Here is a 26,156-nt window from a genome sequence, read left to right as displayed (position 1 = left end):
GGAATAAGGCTACTCTGTTGTTCATTATATCAAACCCATTCACAAAATCATGAAATCATGTGATTAGTGGATACAGTATTATGTGTGTGAGGGGCCGTGTCAGGACCTATGACGTGGTAGCCTAAAAAGCACTAGTTTTATCTTCAGTCTATTTATGCTGTATAAATATAAACACAATTTCACGTCTGTGTTTGTTTTGTTGACTTTTATAAGCAAGTAAAGTAGACTCTGTATTAGTTAAATTGTACTTTTTATACAGTTACAAATATATAAATATTAATCAATCTAATCTAAGAAGCTAGATAAGGATAAGTATAGCTTGCTCAATTTATAAGACACATTCAGTGTCCTATTTCTGTGTATTTCGTCACATCTTTCTGTGATGTATAATGAATGACCAAGCAAGTCAGATGATCAGTGGTCACCACTGAATCCCATCTCACCGCTCTTCGCCCTGATTGGTCCGTGAAAACAACGTGTTTTCCTTATGCAAACCCCTCGCACCACCATCGGGATGACGTCACGGCTCCCACACAACGGAGAGATACGCACTGAGTTTTAAGACGAGGTGGTCGTTCAGTGCGGTAAAAAAAAGACAAGAAATTAGCAACATAGATCACACCGAAGAGTTTTTTTTTGAAGAGGAGCTGGACTGTCTGTTGATAAGGGATATCATTTCTCTTAAGGTAGGTGATAATATTATATTGAGCTCCATATGTCTGTGAATATTGCCTAACTCGAAGTTGCGGACTGTTGGACAATTGCAACTCGACATCGTTGTTCTTGGGCTGTGGCCCTGTGCAGGTATTGTATGATTCTTGTTGTAGCGAGCACGCAGTGGTCTGTTTCTCCGGAACCATTGTATCCAACAATACTTTTTTACATAAATTGCCGCTATTGAATGAGAGGGAGAAAGTCGTGTTGGACATATCATTAGCTATGATAGAATTCGTGATACAATTTTTAGGCCACTTTCAAAATATTAAGCAATCATAGCAAATCAACAATAGGCCTATATACGACGCTGTAGAAAAAAATGGTATCAAGTAGTTAGTTGTTGATAAAGCCGAAGACAAGTAAAGTGTTTTGTACCATTAATATGTCATCAATGCAACAACACTGTAGGCTAACATGAGACCCTCCAACAACACTGCAGAGACGCCTGATAATAGACTATTACACAGCAAAGCCCCCCTTATAAATTTAGCCTATGAAGGACGTGGCAGGAAAAATAAACCTAATTGAGAGCGTGTTTTAGACTATCAATCGCACAATGTTGAAATATCATCCCAGTTCTTTCCATTCCAACAGTCATCTCTTGATGAGTGTGATCTATGGCCCAGCCGGCTGTGGTTCTAATAGGCCTAGGTCACTATTATAACCCTGGACAGTTACTCATTTAGGAATGGGATCTTATTGTGATAGAGAAGTATGTTCCATTCTCTCACCATATACTGGAATCATACTCACTCTCAGTGTAATCCTCGAACTATACGTTAGGGTTGGGCGGTGTCCAGTATGTCATCATACCGCCCTTCGGTCATACCAAGATAAATGGTATTACCGGTTTAGTACACAAGGGGGTGCTAAAAGACGCAAAAAATCCCATTGGGCGCTTACCAGAATGCTAATATAATTTGTATAAGTAATAGCGCATTTCAATGTAGGCTGCTAACTACATATGCTAATGAGCACAAACAAAAATAAACAAATTGCAAAAACAGGCAGTCTAGCTCATAAACGTCCCTTTTTCAGGACCCTGTCTTTCAAAGATAATTTGTAAAAATCAAAATAACTTCACAGATCTTCATTGTAAAGGGTTTAAACACTGTTTCCCATGCTTGTTCAATGAACCATAAACAGTTAATGAACATGCACCTGTGGAACGGTCGTTAAGACACTAACAGCTTGCAGACGGTAGGCAATTAAGGTCACAGTTATGAAAACTTAGGACACTAAAGAGGCCTTTCTACTGACTCTGAAAAACACCAAAAGAAAGATGTCCAGGGTCCCTGCTCATCTGTGTGAACGTGCCTTCGGCATGCTGCAAGGAGGCATGAGGACTGCAGATGTGGCCAGGGCAATAAATTGCAATGTTTGTACTGTGAGACGCCTAAGACAGCGCTACAGGGAGACAGGATGGACAGCTGATCGTCCTCGCAGTGGCAGACCACGTGTAACAACACCTGCACAGGATCGGTACATCTGAACATCACACCTGCGGGACAGGTACAGGATAGCAACAACAACTGCCCGAGTTACACCAGGAACGTACAATCCCTCCACAGTGCTCAGACTGTCTGCAATAGGCTGGACTGAGGGCTTGTAGGGCTGTTGTAAGGCAGGTCCTCACCAGACATCACCAGCAACAATGTCGCCTATGAGCACAAATTCACAGTTGCTGGACCAGACAGGACTGGCAAAAAGTGCTCTTCACTGACGAGTTGCGGTTATGTCTCACCAGGGGTGATGGTCGGATTTGCGTTTATCGTTGAAGGAATGAGCGTTACACAGAGGCCTGTACTCTGGAGCGGGATCGATTTGGAGGTGGAGGGTCTGTCATGTTGTGTCACAGCATCATTGGACTGAGCTTGTTGTCATTGCAGGCAATCTCAACGCTGTGCGTTACTGGGAAGACATCCTCCTCCCTCATGTGGTACCCTTCCTGCAGGCTCATCCTGACATGACCCTCCAGCCCTACTGCCTGTTCTGTGCGTGATTTGTGGATCGGAGTGTGAGGGCTAGGGCCATTCCCCCCAGAAATGTCTGGGAACTGGCAGGTGCCTTGGTGGAAGAGTGGGGTAACATCTCACAGCAAGAACTGGCAAATCTACTGCAGTACTTAATGCAGCTGGTGGCTACACCAGATACTGACTGTTACTTTTGGTTTTGACCCCCCCTTTGTTCAGGGACACATTATTCAATTTCTGTTAGTCACATGTCTGTGGAGCTTGTTCAGTTTATGTCTCAGTTGTTGAATCTTATGTTCATACAAATATTTACACATGTTAAGTTTGCTGAAAATAAACGCAGTTGACAGTGAGATGACGTTTCTTTTTTTGCTGAGTTTACATGTATAGGTAGGAGCTACTGAATGTCATTTTTGGTGCGTTTGGACATTTACAAGCGAATGTGAATGAGAGACATTGTGCAAATGAACAAAGTTTTGATGCATGCTTGTCTGAAGGAAGAACAGTACTGGCTCTGGAGCAGCATGTGTAGGCTACACACTGTGTGTAGTCGCTAGGGCAACGGGCCTGTGCTCTGCTCGGAGATGAGGGGAGAGGAGAAAAAATGCAAGGAAATCAAGATGGTGGCAGCTGTACAAATAACTAATCTAAAGAGCTTTGACTTCGTCAACACGGCAGAAAGTTAACACAATATGATGCCCGTCACCATATTAATTCAGCCACTTACTTAGATTAACTAGCAAGTTAAACTTAGGGGTCTCATTAATGCAGGAAAAAAAGATTAAACGCATAAGAAATATGTTGCTGTGTTTTGTAAACACATGTAAAATGCTTCTTATTGTAATTACTGCTTGGCATCAGACTCATTTTGTGCTTCAGTTCCACTTCTCCACTCGGATGAGAATTCAGGAACTGACATTCTGTCAGCAGACAGTGCTCCGACTGATGTGTAGCTTATTTTCTCTGCTACTTTCTCTGCGTAACCAGCCTCCTTTCCTCTGGTATATTGCAAGATGAACTTTAAACAAAACATTAGGAAATGTAGCTAGCTACATTCTTTCTGTGATAAACATTATAAATATGATGGCCATGTATCGTTTTTGCAAAGAATACATGGCTTTTTTCATTGTAAGCTCATTTACTTGTGTGTCTGCCAGCCAAATAGAGTTGCACTTCTGTTGTCATCTGATGAAAATGAAGCTGTTTTCTGCTGAACGTGTTGCATTATTTTCTGTGAAGGAAAACAACTAGACGTGCCTACAGAAGAGTATTATTACAGAGAGCTCAAGAGGTATGTTTAGATATGTTTATTTTTCTGAATATCTTTTTATTTTTATTTTTACATAGAACGAAGTATAATGACTATGGCTCTAGATTACAGTAAAAGGCTGTTTCAAGTGTTTGAAAAATTCAAAATTCTACCATTTACAGACTGGGCATAACCCCCTCTGGACCACCTACCAGCCATCCTCATGTACTTTGTGCCCCCTCAGATTTTTGGGGTGCATGACGCCCCTGTGTGTAGGCCTAATTTATTGAATAGAAACAAAGAACAGCACTGCATATATAATGTAATTGTGTTTTGGTTCTTAACCACACATTTTGAACAAAAATTATTCTATTGTAGCCTACCTTGAGAATCTTCTGGAAGAGTATTAGGGCCAAGTGATGAACAAAAACTAAAAAGCCATGGGTGGTGATACTTGGATATATTTTTTTGCATGGATAGTACTTTAAAAAAGAGGCAATATTTTGAGCATGAAGTCAATTTTTTTTAAATTAAGTCACAGGTATATTTCAAGATTAAAGTATGGGATAACTGCATGTCTCCCTGTCCCTTTCTGTGTGCTCGCCACCGTTGAAATGCCCGAGTTAGAAGACTGGTGAAACTATACTTTAGAAATGCCTTTATAAGAAGGAAATCCTTGCTGTTTTAGCACATAATAACCATATTATTATAATCAATAGGACCTGGAAGAGATTGTGCCACAGATTGGGTCTTTTCAGGAGGAATCACACAGACTGGATGAGGTATTTCATCCAAGTGCATGTGGCTACATACATAGGTAGAGATGTGTGTTGTGGGGGAGGCGGGAAGTTATTAGTTAATCCCCTGCGTATGCCAACACCTTGCATAGTACTTTAGAGAGAACAGCGAGGCCAGCAGCCTACATGTCAAAATGAAAGGTTAACTCTGTGTGTGTGATGGCATGGTGTTTTATGTACAATTCCAGTGGAGTAACCTCATAGGCCTATGTGTTGTATCTTGTGAATGTAAGCTATGGATTGTGTGGAGAAGAATATCGCTTCCCTGTCGGGTTCATGGGCTGCCCCCAAACCCCTGTCATTTACCTTGCATAGCCATGGGGCAGGGGGACAGGGGTTTGGCTAAAGCCCCGTCTGAAACCGTCATTTTACGGTCCATTAATCTAACCTAACAGGTCTAGCCACTAGCCGCTATAAGGTCAACCAGCGGTAGCCTAAATTAGCGTCATAACTGAGATGATGCCCCTGTTTTGGGATAACCTATGCGTCCTTCGTTCCTCCCATCCTTGAAGACATCGGCGATAGATGGATAGTGAAAGGAGATATTATGCTAGGCTACCAACCAAGTCATGTTAAATCAGTGATTATTTATTTATAGCCGATGTAATAGAGGTCTTCATGGGTCCAAAAAGTTGGACCCGATCTGAAATGGACCTGGGGCTTTCGAGCCCGGTCCCGATATGCATAAAACATTTTTTTAAATATAGAGACCCGTTCCGAACGGACACGAGGACCACTAGATACGATGTGAATAAACCTGGTCGGATCCAGACCCGATCCGATCCCAGTGAGGGAAGCAGCAGAAAATATTTTTTTTTAACTACTTTATTAACCGGAGCTGATAAAGCGTGAGAGAAGGGAGAGAGGTGCCACTCTAGCAAGCGGGGGAGGGATCGTACTGTGAGCGAGTGACATAGGGAGGGAGGGAGGGAGGGAGAGGCACCAGGCCGACTCACGCTATAGTAGACTAATAACTGCCATAGCGAAGTTATTTATCATCAAATATCATTATGTTGTACCTGTCTTGACGGCATCAAACCGGAGCGAGAAGCTCGTTAAGCTAGCTAATGTTAGCTAGCTAGGCTAATTGAGGCTGCAATGCATGTGCTTTCACATCCTACAGTTACAAATAACAACTCCATTCAGAATATTAAGTAGCAGCCTACCTGTTGGCTCTTGGTCGTTGTAGCCTATCCTTCTCCTTTACCTTTTAATTCCATCATTTTAATTCCTTCTTCCATTGATTAGATATCTCCTAATTCTTGCAACACAAGGAGCAAGGCTCTATGTCTGTTGCCGCTTTGATGACTTGTGATTGGCCAGCAGCAAGCTACACGTCCTACGCTCCTCTCCAAAGCAAGAGCAGCAGCAGCACTATAAATGATTCTCTCTCTACTGCAGCAGTGACGTTCGGAAATGCACAGGCCCTTCCGGACAAGTCAGTTAAAATTACACATACCTGAGACCCGTGCCGATCAGATCCGACCCAGATCAGTGACATGGGACACACAGCCCCCGGTCCCCAGGATCCCACGTTCATTTGTTTTATTTAGTGTGCTCACATAGCCTGCTAGCCTGTAGTCGTTAGGAGGCCATAAAGGGGAAATACTACTCTTAGTAAAGCACCATGGGAAAAATCATTAATAGTTGCCATTATGCACCGATTTCGCCTAGGCAACTCAGCAGAATGTTGTAGCAAATTCACAGGGCAGACTGACAGGGACTCAACCCCGGGTCTCTTCTCATTCAGTGACTGACAGGGACTCAACCCCGGGTCTCTTCTCATTCAGTGACTGACAGGGACTCAACTCCGGGTCTCTTCTCATTCAGTCAATCGATCAAATTTATTTATAAAGCCCTTCTTACATCCGCTGATGTCACAAAGTGCTGTACAGGAACCCAGCCGGTGTAGAAGCACGGTGGTTAGGAAAAACTCCCTAGAAAGGCAGGAACCTAGGAAGAAACCTAGAGAGGAACCAGGCTATGAGGGGTGGCCAGTCCTCTTCTGGCTGTGCCGGGTGGAAATTATAACAGAACATGGCCAAGATGTTCAAATGTTCATAGATGACCAGCAGGGTCAAATAATAATAATCACAGTGGTTGTAGAGGGTGCAACAGGTTAGCACCTCAGGAGTAAACGTCAGTTGGCTTTTCATAGCCGATCATTCACAGTATCTCTACCGCTCCTGTTGTTTTTAGAGAGTTGAAAACAGCAGGTCTGGGACAGGTAGCACATCCGGTGAACAGGTCAGTGTTCCATAGCCGCAGGCAGAACAGTTGAAACTGGAGCAGCAGCACAACCAGGTGAACTGGGGACAGCAAGGAGTCCTAGAGGGGGAGTGAGCGAGAGAGCGTACATACTTAAATTCACACAGGACACCGGATAAGACAGGAGAAATACTCCAGATATAACAGACTGACCCTAGTCCCCCAACACATAAACTATTGCAGCATAAATACTGGAGGCTGAGACAGGAGGGGTCAGGAGACACTGTGGCCTGTCCGACAATACCCCCGGACAGGGCCAAACAGGCAGGATATAACCCCACACACTTTGCCAAAGCACAGCCCCCACAACACTAGAGGGATATCTTCAAGCACCAACTTAATATCCTGAGACCGAGTATAGCCCACGAAGATCTCTCCCACGGCACGAAGCGGTGGGGGGGCGCCAACCCGGACAGGAAGATCACATCAGTGACTCAAATCACTCAAGTGGCGCACCCCTCCTAGGGACGGCATGGAAGAGCACCAGTAAGCCAGTGACTCAGCCCCTGTAATAGGGTTTGAGGCAGAGAATCCCAGTGGAGTGAGGGGAACCGGCCAGGCAGAGACAGCAAGGGCGGTTCGTTGCTCCAGTGCCTTTCCGTTCACCTTCACACTCCTGGGCCAAACTACACTCAATCATAGGACCTACTGAAGAGATGAGTCTTCAATAAAGACTTAAAGGCTGAGACTGAGTCTGCGTCTCTCACATGGATAGGCAGACCATTCCATAAAAATGGAGCTCTATAGGAGAAAGCCCTGCCTCCAGCTGTTTGCTTAGAAATTCTAGGAACAATAAGGAGGCCTGCGTCTTGTGACCATAGCGTACGTGTAGGTATGTACGGCAGGACCAAATCGGAAAGATGGGTAGGAGCAAGCCCATGTAATGCTTTGTAGGTTAGCAGTAAAACCTTGAAATCAGCCCTAGCCTTAACAGGAAGCCAGTGTAGAGAGGCTAGCACTGGAGTAATATGATCACATTTTTTGGTTTTAGTCAAGATTCTAGCAGCCGTGTTTAGCCCTAATTGAAGTTTTATGTAGTGCTTTATCTGGGTAGCGGGAAAGTAGAGCATTGCAGTAGTCTAATCTAGAAGTATCAAAAGCATGGATACATTTTTCTGCATCATTTTTGGACATAAAGATTCTGATTTTGTAATGTTATGTTGATGGAAAAAAGCTCTCCTTGAAACAGTCTTGAAATGTTCGTCAAAAGAGAGCTCAGGTTCCAGAGTAACACCAAGGTCCTTCAGTTTTATTTGAGACGACACTACAACCATCAAGATTATTTGTCAGATCCAACAGAAGATCTCTTTGTTTCTTGGGACCTAGAACTAGCATCTCTGTTTTGTCCGAGTTTAAAAGTAGAACATTTGCCGCCATCCACTCCCTTATATCTGAAACACAGGTTTTTCAGTGACGAGAACGTTGTTTGTTTGTGCTCATAAAGCACCATGGCCGTTAGTGTTTGCCTATAGTCTGAAATTGCCAGGGGAAACTTGGTGTGTGCGAGTTAGTAGATTATTAGATTGATAAGCGTGAGTGAGTAGTGACGCCTGTTTTGAATGAGTTAATAGATGGTTAAATTGATAAGCATTAGTGCACAGTGACGCCTGTCTGAATGAGTGTATTAGATTAATGGCCATTTGCTGGTTTTGCCCCTACTTTTAACCACCCACACACACACACACACACACACACACACACCTGTATACACACAACCTGAATACACACACACACACACACTTGCATACGCACAACTTGAATGCATACACACACCTGCATACACAAACAACCCGCCCGTCTCTACCTATATATGTAAACATGGTTTCTCCTTCTGAAAATAATCTGTGGCACAACCTCTTCCAGGTCCTATTGATTATAATAATATGGTTATTATGTGCTAAAACGGCAAGGATTTCCTTCTTATAAAGGCATTTCTAAAGTATAGTTTCACCAGTCTTCTAACTCGGGCATTTCAACGGTGGCGAGCACACAGAAAGGGACAGGGAGACATGCAGTTATCCCATACTTTAATCTTGAAATATACCTGTGACTTAATAAAAAAAAAGTAAACTTTATTCTACAAATTTTGACTTTATTCTCGAAATATTGCCACTTTTTAAAGTAGGATCGTGCAATTTTTTAAATCCAAGTACCACCACCCGTTGCGCTTTATTTCTTTTTCCGTTTGACTTGGTTCTTTACGTCCCGGATCAATCTATTGAAGCAAAAAAACCTGCTGACTTACAATAGAAAACGGGACTCCTGTCAACACACAGCTGGAGGACCCACTCCCCCTTATTCCTGTTGGGCTGTTTACAAACAAACACACGACTGGCTCAACTGTTCTGGGTGATCTTTATAATGTGACAGGTGAAATTAAGGTGATCTGCTTTATCTCTTAAAGTATTATACAAGTTGACTGCAGGTATTTACTTAAGTAGCTACGAATATTAAAATGTGTTGAAAAACTTCCAAGAAATAGATTCAACGATATTGAAAAAGGGTCTTCAGTTGTACAGTCAGGAGTCTCTCTCCCACAGTTGGGTCTTTGTTTTTCAGATTTCAGTTTTATACTGAGATCACTCTCTATAAAACTGTATGGTAGGCTTGGGCGGTATACTGGGGTATTTGGAAATGTTTAATACAGTTGAAACAATTTTTTTTGTCTGTTCAGCTGTTCAATCCTTTGGGTGAATGAACTTGGTTTGAGCTTTACTAATCGTCCGTGAGTTTTACTTGGTTCATTTAGAACCTAACACTGTACAACTGAAGACCTAGCTGTTTGTACCACTACCTGTGGGAAAGAGACCCAAGTCATGAAATTATATTTATGTAAAGGGTGGGTTAGAGATAAGAGAGGCAAACTCTAGCTTTTCACTGGGGCAAATGAGTCAGTGTGGTGCAGGGTTTGCCAGGTGACCGGTACAGCCAGGAACAGGTGAGGTCCGTTTTGCCTGATGACTATAATACGGATCAGGGAGAAGGAGGTTAGAGGGGTCATGTGGTGTTGTTTTAGATGCTAGTTTCTGTGAGTATACACTACCATTCAAAAGTTTGGGGTCACTTGAAATGTCCTTGTTTTTTTAAAGAAAAGCTAATTTTCTGTCCATTTAAAATGACATCATATTGATCAGAAATACAGTGTAGACATTGTTAATTTTGTAAATGACTATTGTAGCTGGAAACGGCTGATTTTTTTATGGAATATCTACATAGGCTTATAGAGGCCCATTTATCAGCAACCATCACTCCTGTGTTCCAATGGTACGTTGTGTTAGCTAATCCAAGTTTATTATTTTAAAAGGCTAATTGATCATTAGAAAACCCTTTTGCAATTATGTAAGCACAGCTGAAAACTGTTATGCTGATTTAAAGATGCAAAAAAACTGGCCTTCTTTAGACTAGTTGAGTATCTGGAGCATCAGCATTTGTGGGTTTGATTACAGGCTCAAAATGGGCAGAAACAAAGAACTTTCTTCTGAAACTCATTAGTCTATTCTTGTTTTGAGAAATTAAGGCTATTCCATGCGAGAAATTGCCAAGAAACTGAAGATCTCGTACAAGGCTGTGTACTACTCCCTTCACAGAACAGCGCAAACTGGCTCTAACCAGAATAGAAAGAGGAGTGAGAGGCCCCGGTGCACAACTGAGCAAGAGGACAAGTACATTAGTGTCTAGTTTGAGAAATAGACGCCTCACAAGTCCTCAACTGGCAGCTTCATTAAATAGTACCCGCAAAACACCAGTCTCAACCTCAACAGTGAAGAGGTGACTCCGGGATGCTGGCCTTCTAGGTAGAGTTGTAAAGAAAAGGCCATATCTCAGACTGGCCAATAAAAATAACAGATGGGCTAAAGAACACAGACACTGGACAGAGGAACTATGCCTAGAAGGCCAGCATCCCAGAGTCGCCTCTTCACTGTTGACATTTCTAAGTGACCCCAAACTTTTGAACGGTAATGTATATGTGTCTGTGTTGTGTTAGCTAATGAGCTCAAATGGGCAATAGTCAGGTATATAATACAATACATCTACCTCCAGTTCAGCTGTAGTTTTAGTGATGCTACCTGTCTCCTGAGTTAGCTAAGCTTCCAGTTCAGCTGTAGTTTTAGTGATGCTACCTGTCTCCTGAGTTAGCTAGGCTTCCAGTTCAGCTGTAGTTTTAGTGATGTTACCTGTCTCCTGAGTTAGCTAGGCTTCTAGATCAGCTGTAGTTTTAGTGATGCTACCTGTCTCCTGAGTTAGCTAGGCTTCCAGTTCAGCTGTAGTTTTAGTGACGTTACCTGTCTCCTGAGTTAGCTAGGCTTCTAGATCAGCTGTAGTTTTAGTGACGTTACCTGTCTCCTGAGTTAGCTAGGCTTCCAGATCAGCTGTAGTTTTAGTGACGTTACCTGTCTCCTGAGTTAGCTAGGCTTCCAGATCAGCTGTAGTTTTAGTGACGTTACCTGTCTCCTGAGTTAGCTAGGCTTCCAGATCAGCTGTAGTTTTAGTGATGTTACCTGTCTCCTGAGTTAGCTAGGCTTCCAGATCAGCTGTAGTTTTAGTGATGTTACCTGTCTCCTGAGTTAGCTAGGCTTCCAGATCAGCTGTAGTTTTAGTGATTTTTAAATTCAGTAGAATGCCTTTGTCTGACAATCCTACTGTGTGTGTGTGTGTGGGTGGGTGGGTGGTGTGGTCAGCCTCTTACACACACACCTCGACTACCTACCATCTGTTAAGTGTGTACAGGTGATGTTTTTATTTAACCTTATTTAAGTCAGTTAATGACGGCCTAGCAACAGTGGGTTAACTGCCTTGTTCAGGGGCAGAATGACAGATTTTGATCTAGCAACCTTTCGGTTACTGGCCCAACGCTCTAACCACTAGGCTACCTGCCGGGTTTAATAACCTTTCAGGTCACATCAAGGCACACACACAGATGTGGTGATTATTGATATTTTCAGCAGGTGAAGATTAGGACTACTCACAACACACAGATTACAGGAAGATTAGGACTACTCACAACACACAGATTACAGGAAGATTAGGACTACTCACAACACACAGATTACAGGAAGATTTGGACTACTCACAACACACAGATTACAGGAAGATTTGGACTACTCACAACACACAGATTACAGGAAGTTTAGGACTACTCACAACACACAGATTACAGGAAGTTTAGGACTACTCACAACACACAGATTACAGGAAATTTAGGACTACTCACAACAGACAGATTACAGGAAGTTTAGGACTACTCACAACAGACAGATTACAGGAAGTTTAGGACTACTCACAACACACAGATTACAGGAAGATTAGGACTACTCACAACACACAGATTACAGGAAGTCAAATTATGTCGGGTTAAAAATGTAAAGAAAATATTCCTCTTGATCTGACCGGTCTCAATTTGGAACTTGTGGTTTCTATCATGTTCTTAGTAGACCGTTAGGGCCCTGTGTTTTGGACAATCATCTGATATGCCTGGATGTTAACCTCTATTTAAAGACCCACTCCAGCCTCCCTAGAACCTCATTTATCGCCTGATTTACTTAACAAAAGGCCCATCTCCAGTAGGAGGTCCATGCGTCCTCTGGCACTAGCTAGTTAGGTAGTAACTACACACAACAATACCAAAGACTGTCAGCATGTAAAGAAGCTAGTTAGCTGTAAAACATTTAGGAGTCTACAATCTCACCATGTTCAACCTGCAGATTGATGTGCCTCACAGAGTGGAGTTTGACATTGGCAACTGCACCATGCAATGCACCCTGCACTGAAGAGGCAGACGGACAGGAGAAATGTTAGACCCTCTGTTAAATGAAATCTTTCTTGAGATAGGAATATCGTAAACAAATATGATCAGTGGCTCATTCTCGAGCAGACAACCTCTGTCATTATGACATCAGCCGGTATTGAAATCTGACATGTATGATAGACTTTAGACCTGAAAGTTATATTCCTATTGACTCCCAGTGTAGTGAGAGAGACTTTATCACGGTGCTACATCATACCGGATGGATTTCTACCTGCTTGAATGCCAATAAGTCAGATACACATGAAAACCTAGAAATGGCCCAGAGATGATCTGGTCAGGTGATGTTCTCCAGAGGGAGGGAGGGACTGACGGACGCTCGGCTTCAGGTATTTACAGTAAACACTGTGTGTGTGTGTGAAAATAGCCCAGCGAGGGATGGAGAGACAGCACTGGCCCGTTTCCTTTCTGTCCTGCAGTTTGTTGTGCTGTGGCATTCCCCGCTGATGGGGGAGAGGCAGTGTTTCACTACTAAACAGACCCAACGTAGGGCTTAATGGTCTTCTAGGCCTAGAATCTAAACCAGCAGAATGTTTTACATGTACATCTACCTTGTTACATAGACTTTATTTCTTGAGTCCGCTCGCTCACACACAGCTAGTAGTCACAGCCAGTAGCCACTTCATTGTTTTACAGCGTGTATTATTTACTCTGTTTACTGTGTTTTAGTCTCTCCTTACTCTGTGTGTGTGCGTGTATTGTTAGCTGGGTAGAGGGCAGAGAGGCTAGGCCACTCCATTTCAGGTTCAGGGGTGTGAGTCACGATGCACTCAGGCTTTGTATGATTCCATGAGAAAGATATGCAATACTAGTCTCTTTGCACTTTACTACTTCTTTTAGGGTGTTAGCAAATGTATCAGTTGGAAGATTGTGTGTGTGTAAATACTTCCTCATAGAAAGGTTAACCGCTAGCTAGCAGATTTCTCTGGTATGACGGCTCTGTTTGTACTAGCTGTGAACAGAGCTTTGTGTTTCTAGAAATACAACTAGAAGGATGTGGCCATGCGCAGGGGCGCAACTTTGGTTTTAGAAGTTGGGGGGCCATAATTATTATTATACATTTTTTTATCCAATCAGATAAACACTCCAAACAGCCTACCCGACCGGTCGTAGGCGTCCGCATGGTCCTAAAGCACACCATTGCCTCGTTTTGTATCACATTCCAATAATAAAACTTGGAGGAACAAAAAACATTTTCAGAATGTGAGGGGGGGGGCATGCCCCGTCCCCCCGTCCCCAGTGAAAGTTGCGCCCCTGGCCATGCGTATGACTTACACAGGGAAACTGCTGATACACCAGTGATACTAAGGTTATTAACCTGGACATGTACTCAACCTCTACTACTGGAGAGCTTTGCTCCAGACCTTGTGTAACGAAACCTTTATGTTCTAGAAACGTGTGTTGTCATGACAACAGTTAAATCATCAAGGGCCTCTTTTCAGAATGTCTTTAACTATGGACTCCTGGCCAACCGCTGGCTAATGGGACTCCTAAGGCCTCTGTGCCATGACAACCACTGGCTAATGGGACTTCTAGGGACTCCTGGCCATGACAACCACTGACTAATGGGACTCTTATCTCCGTCCTGTGTTGATTTTGCAGGGCTGTGAAACTGCAACAATACTTTTGTTTGTCCCTCTCCTCCAATCTCGCTCCTTTCTTTTCCATTTACTTTCATAAATGGTCCTTCCTCGTTCTTTCTCAGTTCAGTTACATTCAAATTAGCTCTCCCCCTCCTTTCCCCTCTCTTTCTCCAGGTGTCTCTGTTGTCTAGCAGATGAATTTTGAGCAGCCTCCTCCGTACCAGGGCCCAGGCCCCACGGCCCCCAGTTACCCTGCGCAGGGCTATCCTCAGCAGGGATACCCTCCCCAGGGCTACCCCGTCAACATGGAGCAGCCTGGTGGATTCCCTCCTCAAAACCCGGCCTACCCCAACTACCCCGCTGGTCCCGGAGGCCCTCCTGGACCCTACCCTGGCCAGGGACAAGCAGGCCCCTACCAGGGGCCGTACCCAGGACAGCCCCAGTTTGGATGGCAGGGAGGACCACCCCCAGGACCCATGTATGGCGAGGCACCCAAAAACACAGGTGAGAGAGAGAGGAGGGGAGGAAGAGGGAGAATGAGAGGAGGGGAGGAAGAGAAGAAAGGGGAGAAGAGGGGTGAGGAAGGGCGGGGAGGAAGATAAGCACGAGAAGGTGAGGGGAGGAAGAGGAGAGGGAGAATGGGAGGGGTGTAGAGGGTAGGATACGATATTGTTTGCCTTGACTACCTGGTATGCAAAGAGACTGGATGTGCTTTGGGAACAATGTTGTTTATACCAGTGGTTCTCAAACCTCTCCTCTGGGACCCGCAGCCGTTCCAGGTATTTGATCTATTCTCGAGCTAGCACACCTGATTCAACTTGTCAACTAATCATCAGGCCCTTGACTAGGTGAATCAGATGAGCTACTTCAGGCCCTTGACTAGGTGAATCAGATGAGCTACTTCAGGCCCTTGACTAGGTGAATCAGATGAGCTACTTCAGGCCCTTGACTAGGTGAATCAGATGAGTTACTTCAGGCCCTTGACTAGATGAATCAGATGAGTTACTTCAGGCCCTTGACTAGGTGAATCAGATGAGCTACTTCAGGCCCTTGACTAGGTGAATCAGATGAGTTACTTCAGGCCCTTGACTAGGTGAATCAGATGAGTTACTTCAGGCCCTTGACTAGGTGAATCAGATGAGTTACTTCAGGCCCTTGACTAGGTGAATCAGATGAGTTACTTCAGGCCCTTGACTAGGTGAATCAGATTAGTTACTTCAGGCCCTTGACTAGGTGAATCAGATGAGCTACTTCAGGCCCTTGACTAGGTGAATCAGATGAGCTACTTCAGGCCCTTGACTAGGTGAATCAGATGAGTTACTTCAGGCCCTTGACTAGGTGAATCAGATGAGCTACTTCAGGCCCTTGACTAGGTGAATCAGATGAGTTACTTCAGGCCCTTGACTAGGTGAATCAGATGAGCTACTTCAGGCCCTTGACTAGATGAATCAGATGAGCTACTTCAGGCCCTTGACTAGGTGAATCAGATGAGCTACTTCAGGCCCTTGACTAGGTGAATCAGATGAGTTACTTCAAATTAAATGTATTTGTCACATACACATGGTTAGCAGGTGTTAATGCAAGTGTAGCGAAATGCTTGTGCTTCTAGTTCCGACCATGCAGTAATATCTAACAAGTAATATAACCTAACAATTCCACAACAACTACCTTGTACACACAAGTGTAAAGGAATGAATACGAATATGTACATAAAATATATAAATGAGTGATGGCCGAACGGCATAGGCAAGATGCAGTAGATGGTATAGAGTACAGTATATACATATGAGATGAGTAATGTAGCGTAAGTAAACATTATATATATATATATATATAAAGTGGCTAGTGATAAATTGATTACATCAATTTTTCCATTATTAAAGTGGCTGTTGTTGAGTGAGTATGTTGGCAGCAGCCACTCAATGTTAGTGATGGCTGTTTAACAGTCTGATGGCCTTGAGATAGAAGCTGTTTTTCAGTCTCTTGGTCCCAGCTTTGATGCACCTGTACTGACATTTACATTTACGTCATTTAGCAGACGCTCTTATCCAGAGCGACTTACAAATTGGTGGATTCACCTTATGATATCCAGTGGAACAACCACTTACAATAGTAAGTGGTTAGAAGGATTACTTTATCCTATCCCAGGTATTCCTTAAAGAGGTGGGGTTTCAGGTGTCTATGGAAGGTGGTGATTGACTCCGCTGTCCTGGCGTCGTGAGGGAGCTTGTTCCACCATTGGGGTGCCAGAGCAGCGAACAGTTTTGACTGGGCTGAGCGGGAACTGGCTTCCGCAGAGGTAGGGGGGCCAGCAGGCCAGAGGTGGATGAACGCAGTGCCCTTGTTTGGGTGTAGGGCCTGATCAGAGCCTGAAGGTACGGAGGTGCCGTTCCCCTCACAGCTCCGTAGGCAAGCATCATGGTCTTGTAGCAGATGCGAGCTTCAACTGGAAGCCAGTGGAGTGTGCGGAGGAGCGGGGTGACGTGAGAGAACTTGGGAAGGTTGAACACCAGACAGGCTGCGGCGTTCTGGATGAGTTGTAGGGGTTTAATGGCACAGGCAGGGAGCCCCGCCAACAGGGAGTTGCAGTAATCCAGACGGGAGATGACAAGTGCCTGGATTAGGCACTTGACTGACCTCGCCTTCTGGATGATAGCGGGGTGAACAGGCAGTGGCTCAGTTGGTTGTTGTCCTTGATGATCTTTTTGGCCTTCCTGTGACATCGGGTGGTGTAGGTGTCCTAGAGGGCAGGTAGTTTCCACCCAGTGATGCGTTGTGCAGACCTCACTACCCTCTGGAGAGCCTTCCGGTTATGGGCGGAGCAGCTGCCGTACCAGGCGGTGATACAGCCCGACAGGATGCTCTCGATTGTGCATCTGTAAAAGTTTGTGAGTGTTTTTGGTGACAAGCCGAATTTCTTCAGCCTCCTGAGGTTGAAGAGGCGCTGCTGTGCTTCTTCACCACGCTGAACTTTCAGGCCCTTGACTAGGTGAATCAGATGAGTTACTTCAGGCCCTTGACTAGGTGAATCAGATGAGCTACTTCAGGCCCTTGACTAGGTGAATCAGATGAGTTACTTCAGGCCCTTGACTAGGTGAATCAGATGAGCTACTTCAGGCCCTTGACTAGGTGAATCAGATGAGTTACTTCAGGCCCTTGACTAGGTGAATCAGATGAGCTACTTCAGGCCCTTGACTAGGTGAATCAGATGAGTTACTTCAGGCCCTTGACTAGGTGAATCAGATGAGTTACTTCAGGCCCTTGACTAGGTGAATCAGATGAGCTACTTCAGGCCCTTGACTAGATGAATCAGATGAGCTACTTCAGGCCCTTGACTAGGTGAATCAGATGAGCTACTTCAGGCCCTTGACTAGGTGAATCAGATGAGTTACTTCAGGCCCTTGACTAGGTGAATCAGATTAGTTACTTCAGGCCCTTGACTAGGTGAATCCAGTACATTATGAAACGTCTGGGAACCAGTGGTTCAGACAGTTCTGACTAGGGCTGCAAAGCTACCAGTAATTTACCAGAATCTTAAGTAATTTAGGTAATTAACAGAACATCTATGGCAATCTATCATCAATTTGGTCATTTATACTTGAATACGTTTTTAAAAAATGTATTCATATAGTGCCTTCGGAAAGTATTCAGACCCCTTGACTTTTTCCACATTTTGTTACTTTACAGCCTTATTCTAAAATGTATTAAATATTTTTTTCCCCTCAATCTACACACAATACCCCATAATGACAAAGCAAAAACAGGTTTTTATAAATTTTTGCTAATTTATTGCAAGTCTGAAATAACACATTTACATAAGAATTCAGACCCTTTACTCAGTACTTTGTTGAAGCACATTGGACAGCATCGAGTCTTCTTGGGTATGACACTACAACCTTGGCACACCTGTATTTGGGGAGTTTCTCCCATTCTTCTCTGCAGATCCTCTCAAGCTCTGTCAGGTTGGATGGGGAGCGTTTCTGCACAGCTATTTTCAGGTCTCTCCAGAGCTGTTCGATTGTGTTCAAGTCCGGGCTCTGGCTGGGCCACTCAAGGACATTCAGAGACTTGTCACGAAGCCACTCCTGCGTTGTCTGGGCTGTGTGCTTAGGGTCGTTGTCCTGTTGGAGGGTGAACTTTCACCCCAGTCTGAGAACCTGCTCCAGAGCGCTCAGGACTCCATTCATCTTTCCTTTGATCCTGACTAGTCACCCAGTTCCTGCCGCTGAAAAACATCCCTACAGCATGATGCTGCCACCACCATGCTTCACCGTAGGGATGGTGCCAGGTTTCCTCCAGACGTGATGCTTGGCATTCAGGCCAAAGAGTTACATCTTGGTTTCATGGTCTGAGAGTCTTTAGGCGCCTTTTGGCAAACTCCAAGCAGGCTGGATTGGCTTCTGTCTGGCCACTCTACCATAAAGTCCTGATTGGTGGAGTGCTGCAGAGATGATTGTCCTTCTGGAAGATTCTCCCATCACCCCAGAGGAACTCTAGAGCTCTGTCAGAGTGACCACCTCACTGACCAAGCCCCTTCTCCCCCGATTGATCAGTTTGGCCGGGCGGCCAACTCTAGGAAGAGTCTTGGTGGTTCCAAACTTCTACCATTTAAGAATGATGGAGGCCACTGTGTTCTTGGGGACCTTCAGTACTGCAGAATTTTTTTGGGACACAATCCTGTCTCGGAGCTCTACGGATAATTCCTTTGACCTCATGGCTTGGTTTTTGCTCTGACATGCACTGTCAACTGTGGGTCCTTATATAGACAGGTGTGTGCCTTTCCAAATCATGTCCAATCAATTGATTTTACCACAGGTGGACTCCAATCAATTTGTAGAAACATCTCAAGGATGATCAATGGAAACAGGATGCACCTGACCTCAATTTTGAGTCTCATAGCAAAGGGTCTGAATACTCATGTAAATATGGTATTTCTTTTTTTTTTACTTTTATACATTGCAAAAATTTCAAAAAACCTGATTTTGCTTTGTCATTGTGGGGTATGGAGTGTAGATTGCTTAGAATTCTTATTTTTAATCCATTTTAGAATAAGGCTGTAACGTGGAAAAAGTCAAGGGGTCTGAATACTTTCTGAAGGCACTGTGTGTGTGTGTGTGTGTGTGTGTGTGTGTGTGTGTGTGTGTGTGTGTGTATATGTATGTATGTGTGTATATATATATATATATATATATATATATATATATATATATATATATATATATATACATATATACATATATACATATATACATATATACATATATACATACATACATACATACATACATACATACATACATACACACACACAGTGCCTTCAGAAAGTATTCAGACCCCTTGACTTTTATTTATATATATATTTTTGTTTCCATATTGTCCATGAGTTTCTGGTAGATAGATCATATGGTTAAAGAGAAAATTGACTAATTAATGAAAAAAGCATCTAATCAACAATGGCATTATTTTCAATTGATTTGTTTTTCCCACTGCCACCAGTTTGACGCCAAAGCATTGATGACAAAGACATACTGACATAGTCAAATCAATAGGTGTGTAAAAAGTTAAAGGATATTTCATGCTGAAATCCTCATATTAAACACATATGGTATTCACTAAGTTGATAGTTAATATTGCGACTCATTTCAGGAAACCAGGCGTTTTAAACATAAACCATTTTTTAAAATCAAAATGCTTATTTTGGGCAGAAATGGCTTCTGGAACATGTGAACTTTCATGTGTCTTAATAACAAACGTGTATGTCATCTGTAAATACGAATACAATTGTTAAATTACGAGCCTAGTTTTAGCTAAGGAAAAAGTCAGGGACCTTCCTGCTAGCCATGATTTGCTGAGATAATGGATGGGCTGGACATGCCTAGAGATGACTTTGGATTGGTCTGCCATGTAGCATGCTTCTGTCTATAACATGAGTTGGTCAGTATGTGTAGGTAATCCTTTCTAACGAGACTTTTTGAAAGATATCATGTAGTAGAACTGCAAACATGTTGGTCTCCACTTTCTGGAGGACCGGGTTTTCAAATCAGTGGAATGCCTGGTGGAATTAGAGTATGATAGCTAAGGAGATGGAGAACATTTTGGCATTTGATTGCAAATATGCAGACAGAGTCGAAAAGAGAACACACAGAAGGCTGTTGTGTAAAACACCTGTCTCCTGATTACATCTTCAAACTAAGGCAACCGTGACAGAGTGGGAGAAGCGTCCATAGTCTAGCTAGCTACATTTTCAGATATTACACGTTTCTAATTTTGTCAGTCGTTTTCATTTCAGTTAAAGCGTACTGTTATCTAGTTAGCTAAAGTTACCTGGCTGGCTCGCTAGCTAACGTTAAGTGTATGTTCTGTGTAGTAATATTATTTGTGTCTCAGAGCCATTTGCATTGCTAGATTCATGCAGGGTAGTAATGTTATGAGATGGCATTATGGTTCATAGCTACATGTCTAAACAAAAGACTCCACTATGCAATAACAATTTCAATAGAATGTTAATGATGTCGCTGTGACAACTGTCGCTAGACTTAGCTGGTAAATTCGCTCTGGCTATGTACTCCGATTCCAGAGCGCAGAATAACTGACGAATTTACGAACGCTTAACACCAGTTGAATATGGCTGGTGTCAGTAAAAAAAGCATGATTCAATTGTTGCCAGCAGCACAGTTGCAGTCACCAACGCTCTGGATAACATAAAAACAGCCTAACCAGCTCCGCTAGGGCGAGTAAAATGTCAGTGAGCTGTTCCTTCATTTGTGTCTGGAAGTAGCTAGCCAACATTAGCTTGGGTGCTTGACTGTTGTTGTTAGGTCAGAACGCTCGGATCAACCCTACTCCTTGGCCAGAGCGTCCAGTGTGCATTCTGAATGCTCCGAGAGCAAAACGCGCTGAGTTTACGAACGCCCGGAGCGCACTCTGAGCAAACTTTGGCGCTCCAGATTGAATTTACGAACACACCCCTAGTATAAACCAGCCTTTAGTCTTAATCTTTGGTTGTTTAGTACATGGCCTCACATGTGAATCCTTAAAGAGATGGGTGGGGCTAAGGCTTAAGAGAGTGTGAACGATGCTGAATGGGTGTAGACAAAGAAGAGCTCTCCAGTAAGTGCACCAAAATATTCAAGGTCCATTTTCTCAAAAGTGAGGTAACAAGTTTATCAACTTTCAAAGCACAATTACTTTCCCAATGTTCCTCAACTGTAGTGTATGATATACCATTTTCTAGCTATTTATTTGATGTGGAAAAACACAATTTCAGATTTTGCTACTTACGCCCGAATCGAGCCACGTTGTTTAAATTTAGGGTAATGTTTTACAGCTTTTGTCATTCAATTTATTTTAAAATCATCGTATTTAATGATTTAATATATTTTACGTGTGGTAAACCCACACAGAGGGCCAGAGATAATTACAGACACCTGTGATAAGTACCCAAAAGGGTCACTAGATAGATGTCTTGTGATTACATAACATCTTTGAAAGATAGCAAAATCCTGGTAGTTTGCTGGTAAAATTTGAATGTTTCCAGTAATACACCCTCCCTTTCCAACCTTAATTCTAACACAATCGTCTTTCATTCAATACGTTTCCATTACCTCTGCTATTAGGATTGGCAAGTATTGGGATTGGCAAGTATTAGGCTATGCAAAGGTCAATTTCCCTACATCAAAATAATTTGTTTTGATAGAACACTATCAGCGTCCAAAGTAAAAGATTAACGAGGCTGTTTTATATTGTCCTTTTTATATCAGTATCCTGGTGTGTGTTCTTAAAGTGGAAGGTTTTTATGTTGAAGCTAATCACATGATAGCCACATCAGTTTCTGCTTGAATTAACTATTTTGTCCTGGTCATACCATGATTAAAGGTGCATTGTTTAAAGGAGTTGTCTAAAGCAGGAAGTGAACTTTCCAGACAGCCCTTTGTTTGTTTATCTGTATAAGACCCTCTCAGTGGTGAATAGTGGACTGCCCCTTTAAGAAACCAGGCAATGGGAGGTTAATGCTGCATTCATAACCAAGTGGGAGTTGGGAATTTACCAGTTGTGAAGTCGTAAATACTAGTTGGATGCATTTATGTGCTTTGAACTTGAGAAACACTGATTGGCTAATGGCCAACAATTTGCCTAAACCATAAACTAAAGTACAGCTATCATGCTTGTAAACAAATGATAGTGTTAAAAACATATTAATAGATTGCTTTTTATGAATCATTTTTTGTTGCACTAAACTGCCGAAAAATGCTCTTTATCGAGGTCATTTCCTTAATAGATGACGTCAGAGGTCAGCAGGTGGGAGAAGTGGGATCTCAGGATGATAGATGAGTTTCACACTAGTAATTACCAGTTGGAGGGCCATTCAAATATATTTTTTCCAGTTGTACTTGGTAAATACTACCTTCCCACTTGGTTATGAAGGCAGCGTAACTTACTGCCTGGCAACTGTTGCTAGAGAGCAGTCCCTTTGTACTGCGGCAGTACCTTGTCACTCAGGTAACACACAGCTTACCTCACTCAAGATGGCAGCCTTCAGAAGTTGTGTGTGTGCACATTAATGACTTACAGCAAATGTACCAAAGATAACAAGAAGAGTAGGTTGTTAGGCCGACGTGTGTGTCACGTGTGTATTCCAAGGGTGGCAGGTAGCCTAGCGGTTAGAGTTGGGCCAGTAACTGAAAGGTCGTCGGTCTGAATACCCAAGGTGAAAAAAATCTGTCTGTACCCTTGAGCAGGTCTATTAACCATAATTTGCTCCAGGGGCGCAGTACTATATGGCTGACCCTGTAAAATAACACATTTTACTGCACTTATCCGGTGTATGTGACAATAAAACATGTTTTACTGGCAGTTGTAAAGGTTTAACTTTAAATGAATGTCTACCTCTCTTTCTCCTCTCTCTAGTGTACGTGGTGGAGGAGAGGAGAAGAGATGATTCAGGCGACACGTGTCTGACTGCCTGTTGGACGGCTCTCTGCTGCTGCTGCTTGTGGGACATGCTCACATAACGTCTGACCCCTGACATTTACCTTTGACCCTTACCTGCTCTGACCCTTACCCTTTGCCTCCTAACCCTTAACGCAAAGTCCCTCTCATCTTAACCTAACCTTTGACCTCTGAGTGTAAACCCCTGACCCAGTCTCCCCTAACAAACTATCACTCCATCTGACCTTACCACCTTAATCCTTCTCTCTCTCCTTAACCTTTGTACTCCTGCTGTCCAGCCCCAACCCCTGTACCTCCTGACCCATGGTAGCAGTATATGATAACCTCTATCTTCTTGTGCTCCCACACCTGACCGAGTCCCTCCCCGGGCTGTGCTCTACTCTGTAGCAGTGTAGCCGGTGTATGTTCCCTAAATCTCAGGCGCTGTACTGTAGATAATGCTTCTTGTGGAACACAAACTCCTGCTCAAAGACAACACACAGAATATGCACTCAGATCTCAGGCGTTCTGCTGTAGATGACACGCATGCACGAACGAACACACCCACATGCGTACACACTTTCTCTCCTGGGCACTTTAACCTCTTACCTCTGCAAGGTACCTTCTCCTGCCTCCATCCTTCCTCCCAAACAAAGCTCTAGTCAAACCACCCCTTATTCCCTACACCATAAAACACCCTATCAAATGACTGTCTATCTACGCCCTATCCATCATGGCTACCTAGACCAATGGAAGCCAGTAAGCTACAGTGACCCCCACCCCCTGCCAACCCCCTACTGTACGATGCTGAAGTTTGAACTATCCTCTCTGTTATGTTTGCACAACAGCTACTGTGGTTGCCTGTTTTTCTTAAGATGAATCCTATGACAACAAATTGAATGCATTTTGAAAGACAATGACAATAAAGATTTCATGTTTGATTTCATGTAATGTTCCTATGCTTGCAACATTTTTGCCTGTTTGAATTTTTTAATCCTGAATGAATATGATTTGATTGCTATTTTCTTTTTAATACCCTCATTCCTTGAAGGAGAGAACATGAAACATTTTTAAATGGTGAATGTTTATGTAGATGACTTTGCCTTACATGAGAATCTTGCGTTAAGAATAAATTATTCCCAAAACAGTCAACATTGTCTGGTGTCTTTCACTCTCTGGTGGTCTTAGTCAGTAGAGGTAGTATCTGGTGTGTGTTTTACAGGAGAGGTAGTATCTGGTGTATGTTTTACAGTAGAGGTAGTATCTGGTGTGTGTTTTACAGGAGAGGTAGTATCTGGTGTATGTTTTACAGTAGAGGTAGTATCTGGTGTGTGTTTTACAGTAGAGGTAGTATCTGGTGTGTGTTTTACACTAGAGGTAGTATCTAGTGTGTGTGTGTGTGTGTTTTACAGTAGATGTAGTATCTGGTGTGTGTTTTACAGTAGAGGTAGTATCTGGTGTGTGTTTTATACTAGAGGTAGTATCTGGTGTGTGTGTGTTTGTGTTTTACAGTAGATGTAGTGTCTGGTGTGTGTGTGTTTTACACTAGAGGTAGTGTCTGGTGTGTGTGTGTGTGTTTTACACTAGAGGTAGTATCTTGTATGTTTTACAGTAGGTGTAGTATCTGGTGTGTTTTACTGGAGAGGTAGTATCGTGTGTGTTTTACAGTAGAGGTAGTATCTGGTGTGTGTTTTACAGTAGAGGTAGTATCTGGTGTGTGTTTTACACTAGAGGTAGTATCTAGTGTGTGTGTGTGTGTGTGTGTGTTTTACAGTAGGTGTAGTTTCTGGTGTGTGTTTTATACTAGAGGTAGTATCTGGTGTGTGTGTGTGTGTGTTTGTGTTTTACAGTAGAGGTAGTGTCTGGTGTGTGTGTTTTACACTAGAGGTAGTATATTGTATGTTTTACAGTAGAGGTAGTATCTGGTGTGTGTTTGTGTGTTTTACAGTAGGTGTAGTATCTGGTGTGTGTTTTACTGTAGGTGTAGTATCTGGTGTGTGTTTTACTGTAGGTGTAGTATCTTGTATGTTTTACAGTAGAGGTAGTATCTGGTGTGTGTTTTACAGTAGAGGTAGTATCTGGTGTGTGTTTTACACTAGAGGTAGTATCTGGTGTGTTTAACACTAGAGGTAGTATCTGGTGTGTGTTTTACAGTAGAGGTAGTATCTGGTGCGTGTTTTACACTAGAGGTAGTATCTGGTGCGTGTTTTACACTAGAGGTAGTATCTGGTGCGTGTTTTACACTAGAGGTAGTGTCTGGTGTGTGTGTGTGTGTTTTACAGTAGAGGTAGTATCTGGTGCGTGTTTTACAGTAGAGGTAGTATCTGGTGCGTGTTTTACACTAGAGGTAGTATCTGGTGTGTGTTTGTTTTACACTAGAGGTAGTGTCTGGTGTGTGTGTGTTTTACACTAGAGGTAGTATCTGTTGTGTGCGTTTTACAGTAGAGGTAGTATCTGGTGTGTGTTTTACACTAGAGGTAGTATCTGTTGTGTGCGTTTTACAGTAGAGGTAGTATCTGGTGTGTGTTTTACTGTAGGTGTAGTATCTGGTGTGTGTAGTATCTGGTTTGTGTTTTATACTAGAGGGAGTGTCTGGTGTGTGTGTGTTTTACACTAGAGGTAGTGTCTGGTGTGTGTGTGTTTTACACTAGAGATAGTGTCTGGTGTGTGTTTTACTGTAGGTGTAGTATCTGGTGTGTGTAGTATCTGGTTTGTGTTTTACTGTAGGTGTAGTATCTGGTGTGTGTTTTACTGGAGAGGTACTATCTAGTGTGTGTTTTATTGTATGTGTAGTATCTGGTGTGTGTTTTACTGGAGAGGTAGTATCTGGTGTGTGTT

The 26,156-nt window shown here is 43.1% G+C and overlaps 1 protein-coding gene across 1 annotated transcript; it reads left to right on the top strand.

Annotated features, from left to right (window-relative positions):
• The first annotated feature begins 493 nt into the window (after positions 1-493).
• On the top strand, positions 494-24,470 carry LOC115205617 (cysteine-rich and transmembrane domain-containing protein 1). Its single transcript, XM_029771787.1, has 3 exons — positions 494-686; positions 14,565-14,894; positions 23,298-24,470. The coding sequence occupies exons 2-3, from the start codon at positions 14,585-14,587 to the stop codon at positions 23,399-23,401; spliced, it is 414 nt and encodes a 137-aa protein (XP_029627647.1). The 5' UTR covers positions 494-686; positions 14,565-14,584; the 3' UTR covers positions 23,402-24,470.
• Positions 24,471-26,156: the final 1,686 nt, after the last annotated feature.

The sequence above is a fragment of the Salmo trutta genome, chromosome 13 (assembly GCF_901001165.1).
Source record: "Salmo trutta chromosome 13, fSalTru1.1, whole genome shotgun sequence".
Classification (NCBI taxonomy): domain Eukaryota; kingdom Metazoa; phylum Chordata; class Actinopteri; order Salmoniformes; family Salmonidae; genus Salmo; species Salmo trutta.
This window is presented reverse-complemented; position numbering and strand designations above follow the sequence as displayed.

What these genes read in the sequence shown, in the direction of transcription:
- LOC115205617 (XM_029771787.1), top strand. Translation starts at nt 14,585, where the DNA reads ATGAATTTTGAGCAGCCTCCTCCGTACCAGGGCCCAGGCCCCACGGCC. An exon ending in CGAGGCACCCAAAAACACAG is followed by an intron (nt 14,895 to 23,297) that starts GTGAGAGAGAGA and finishes TCCTCTCTCTAG; the next exon opens with TGTACGTGGTGGAGGAGAGG.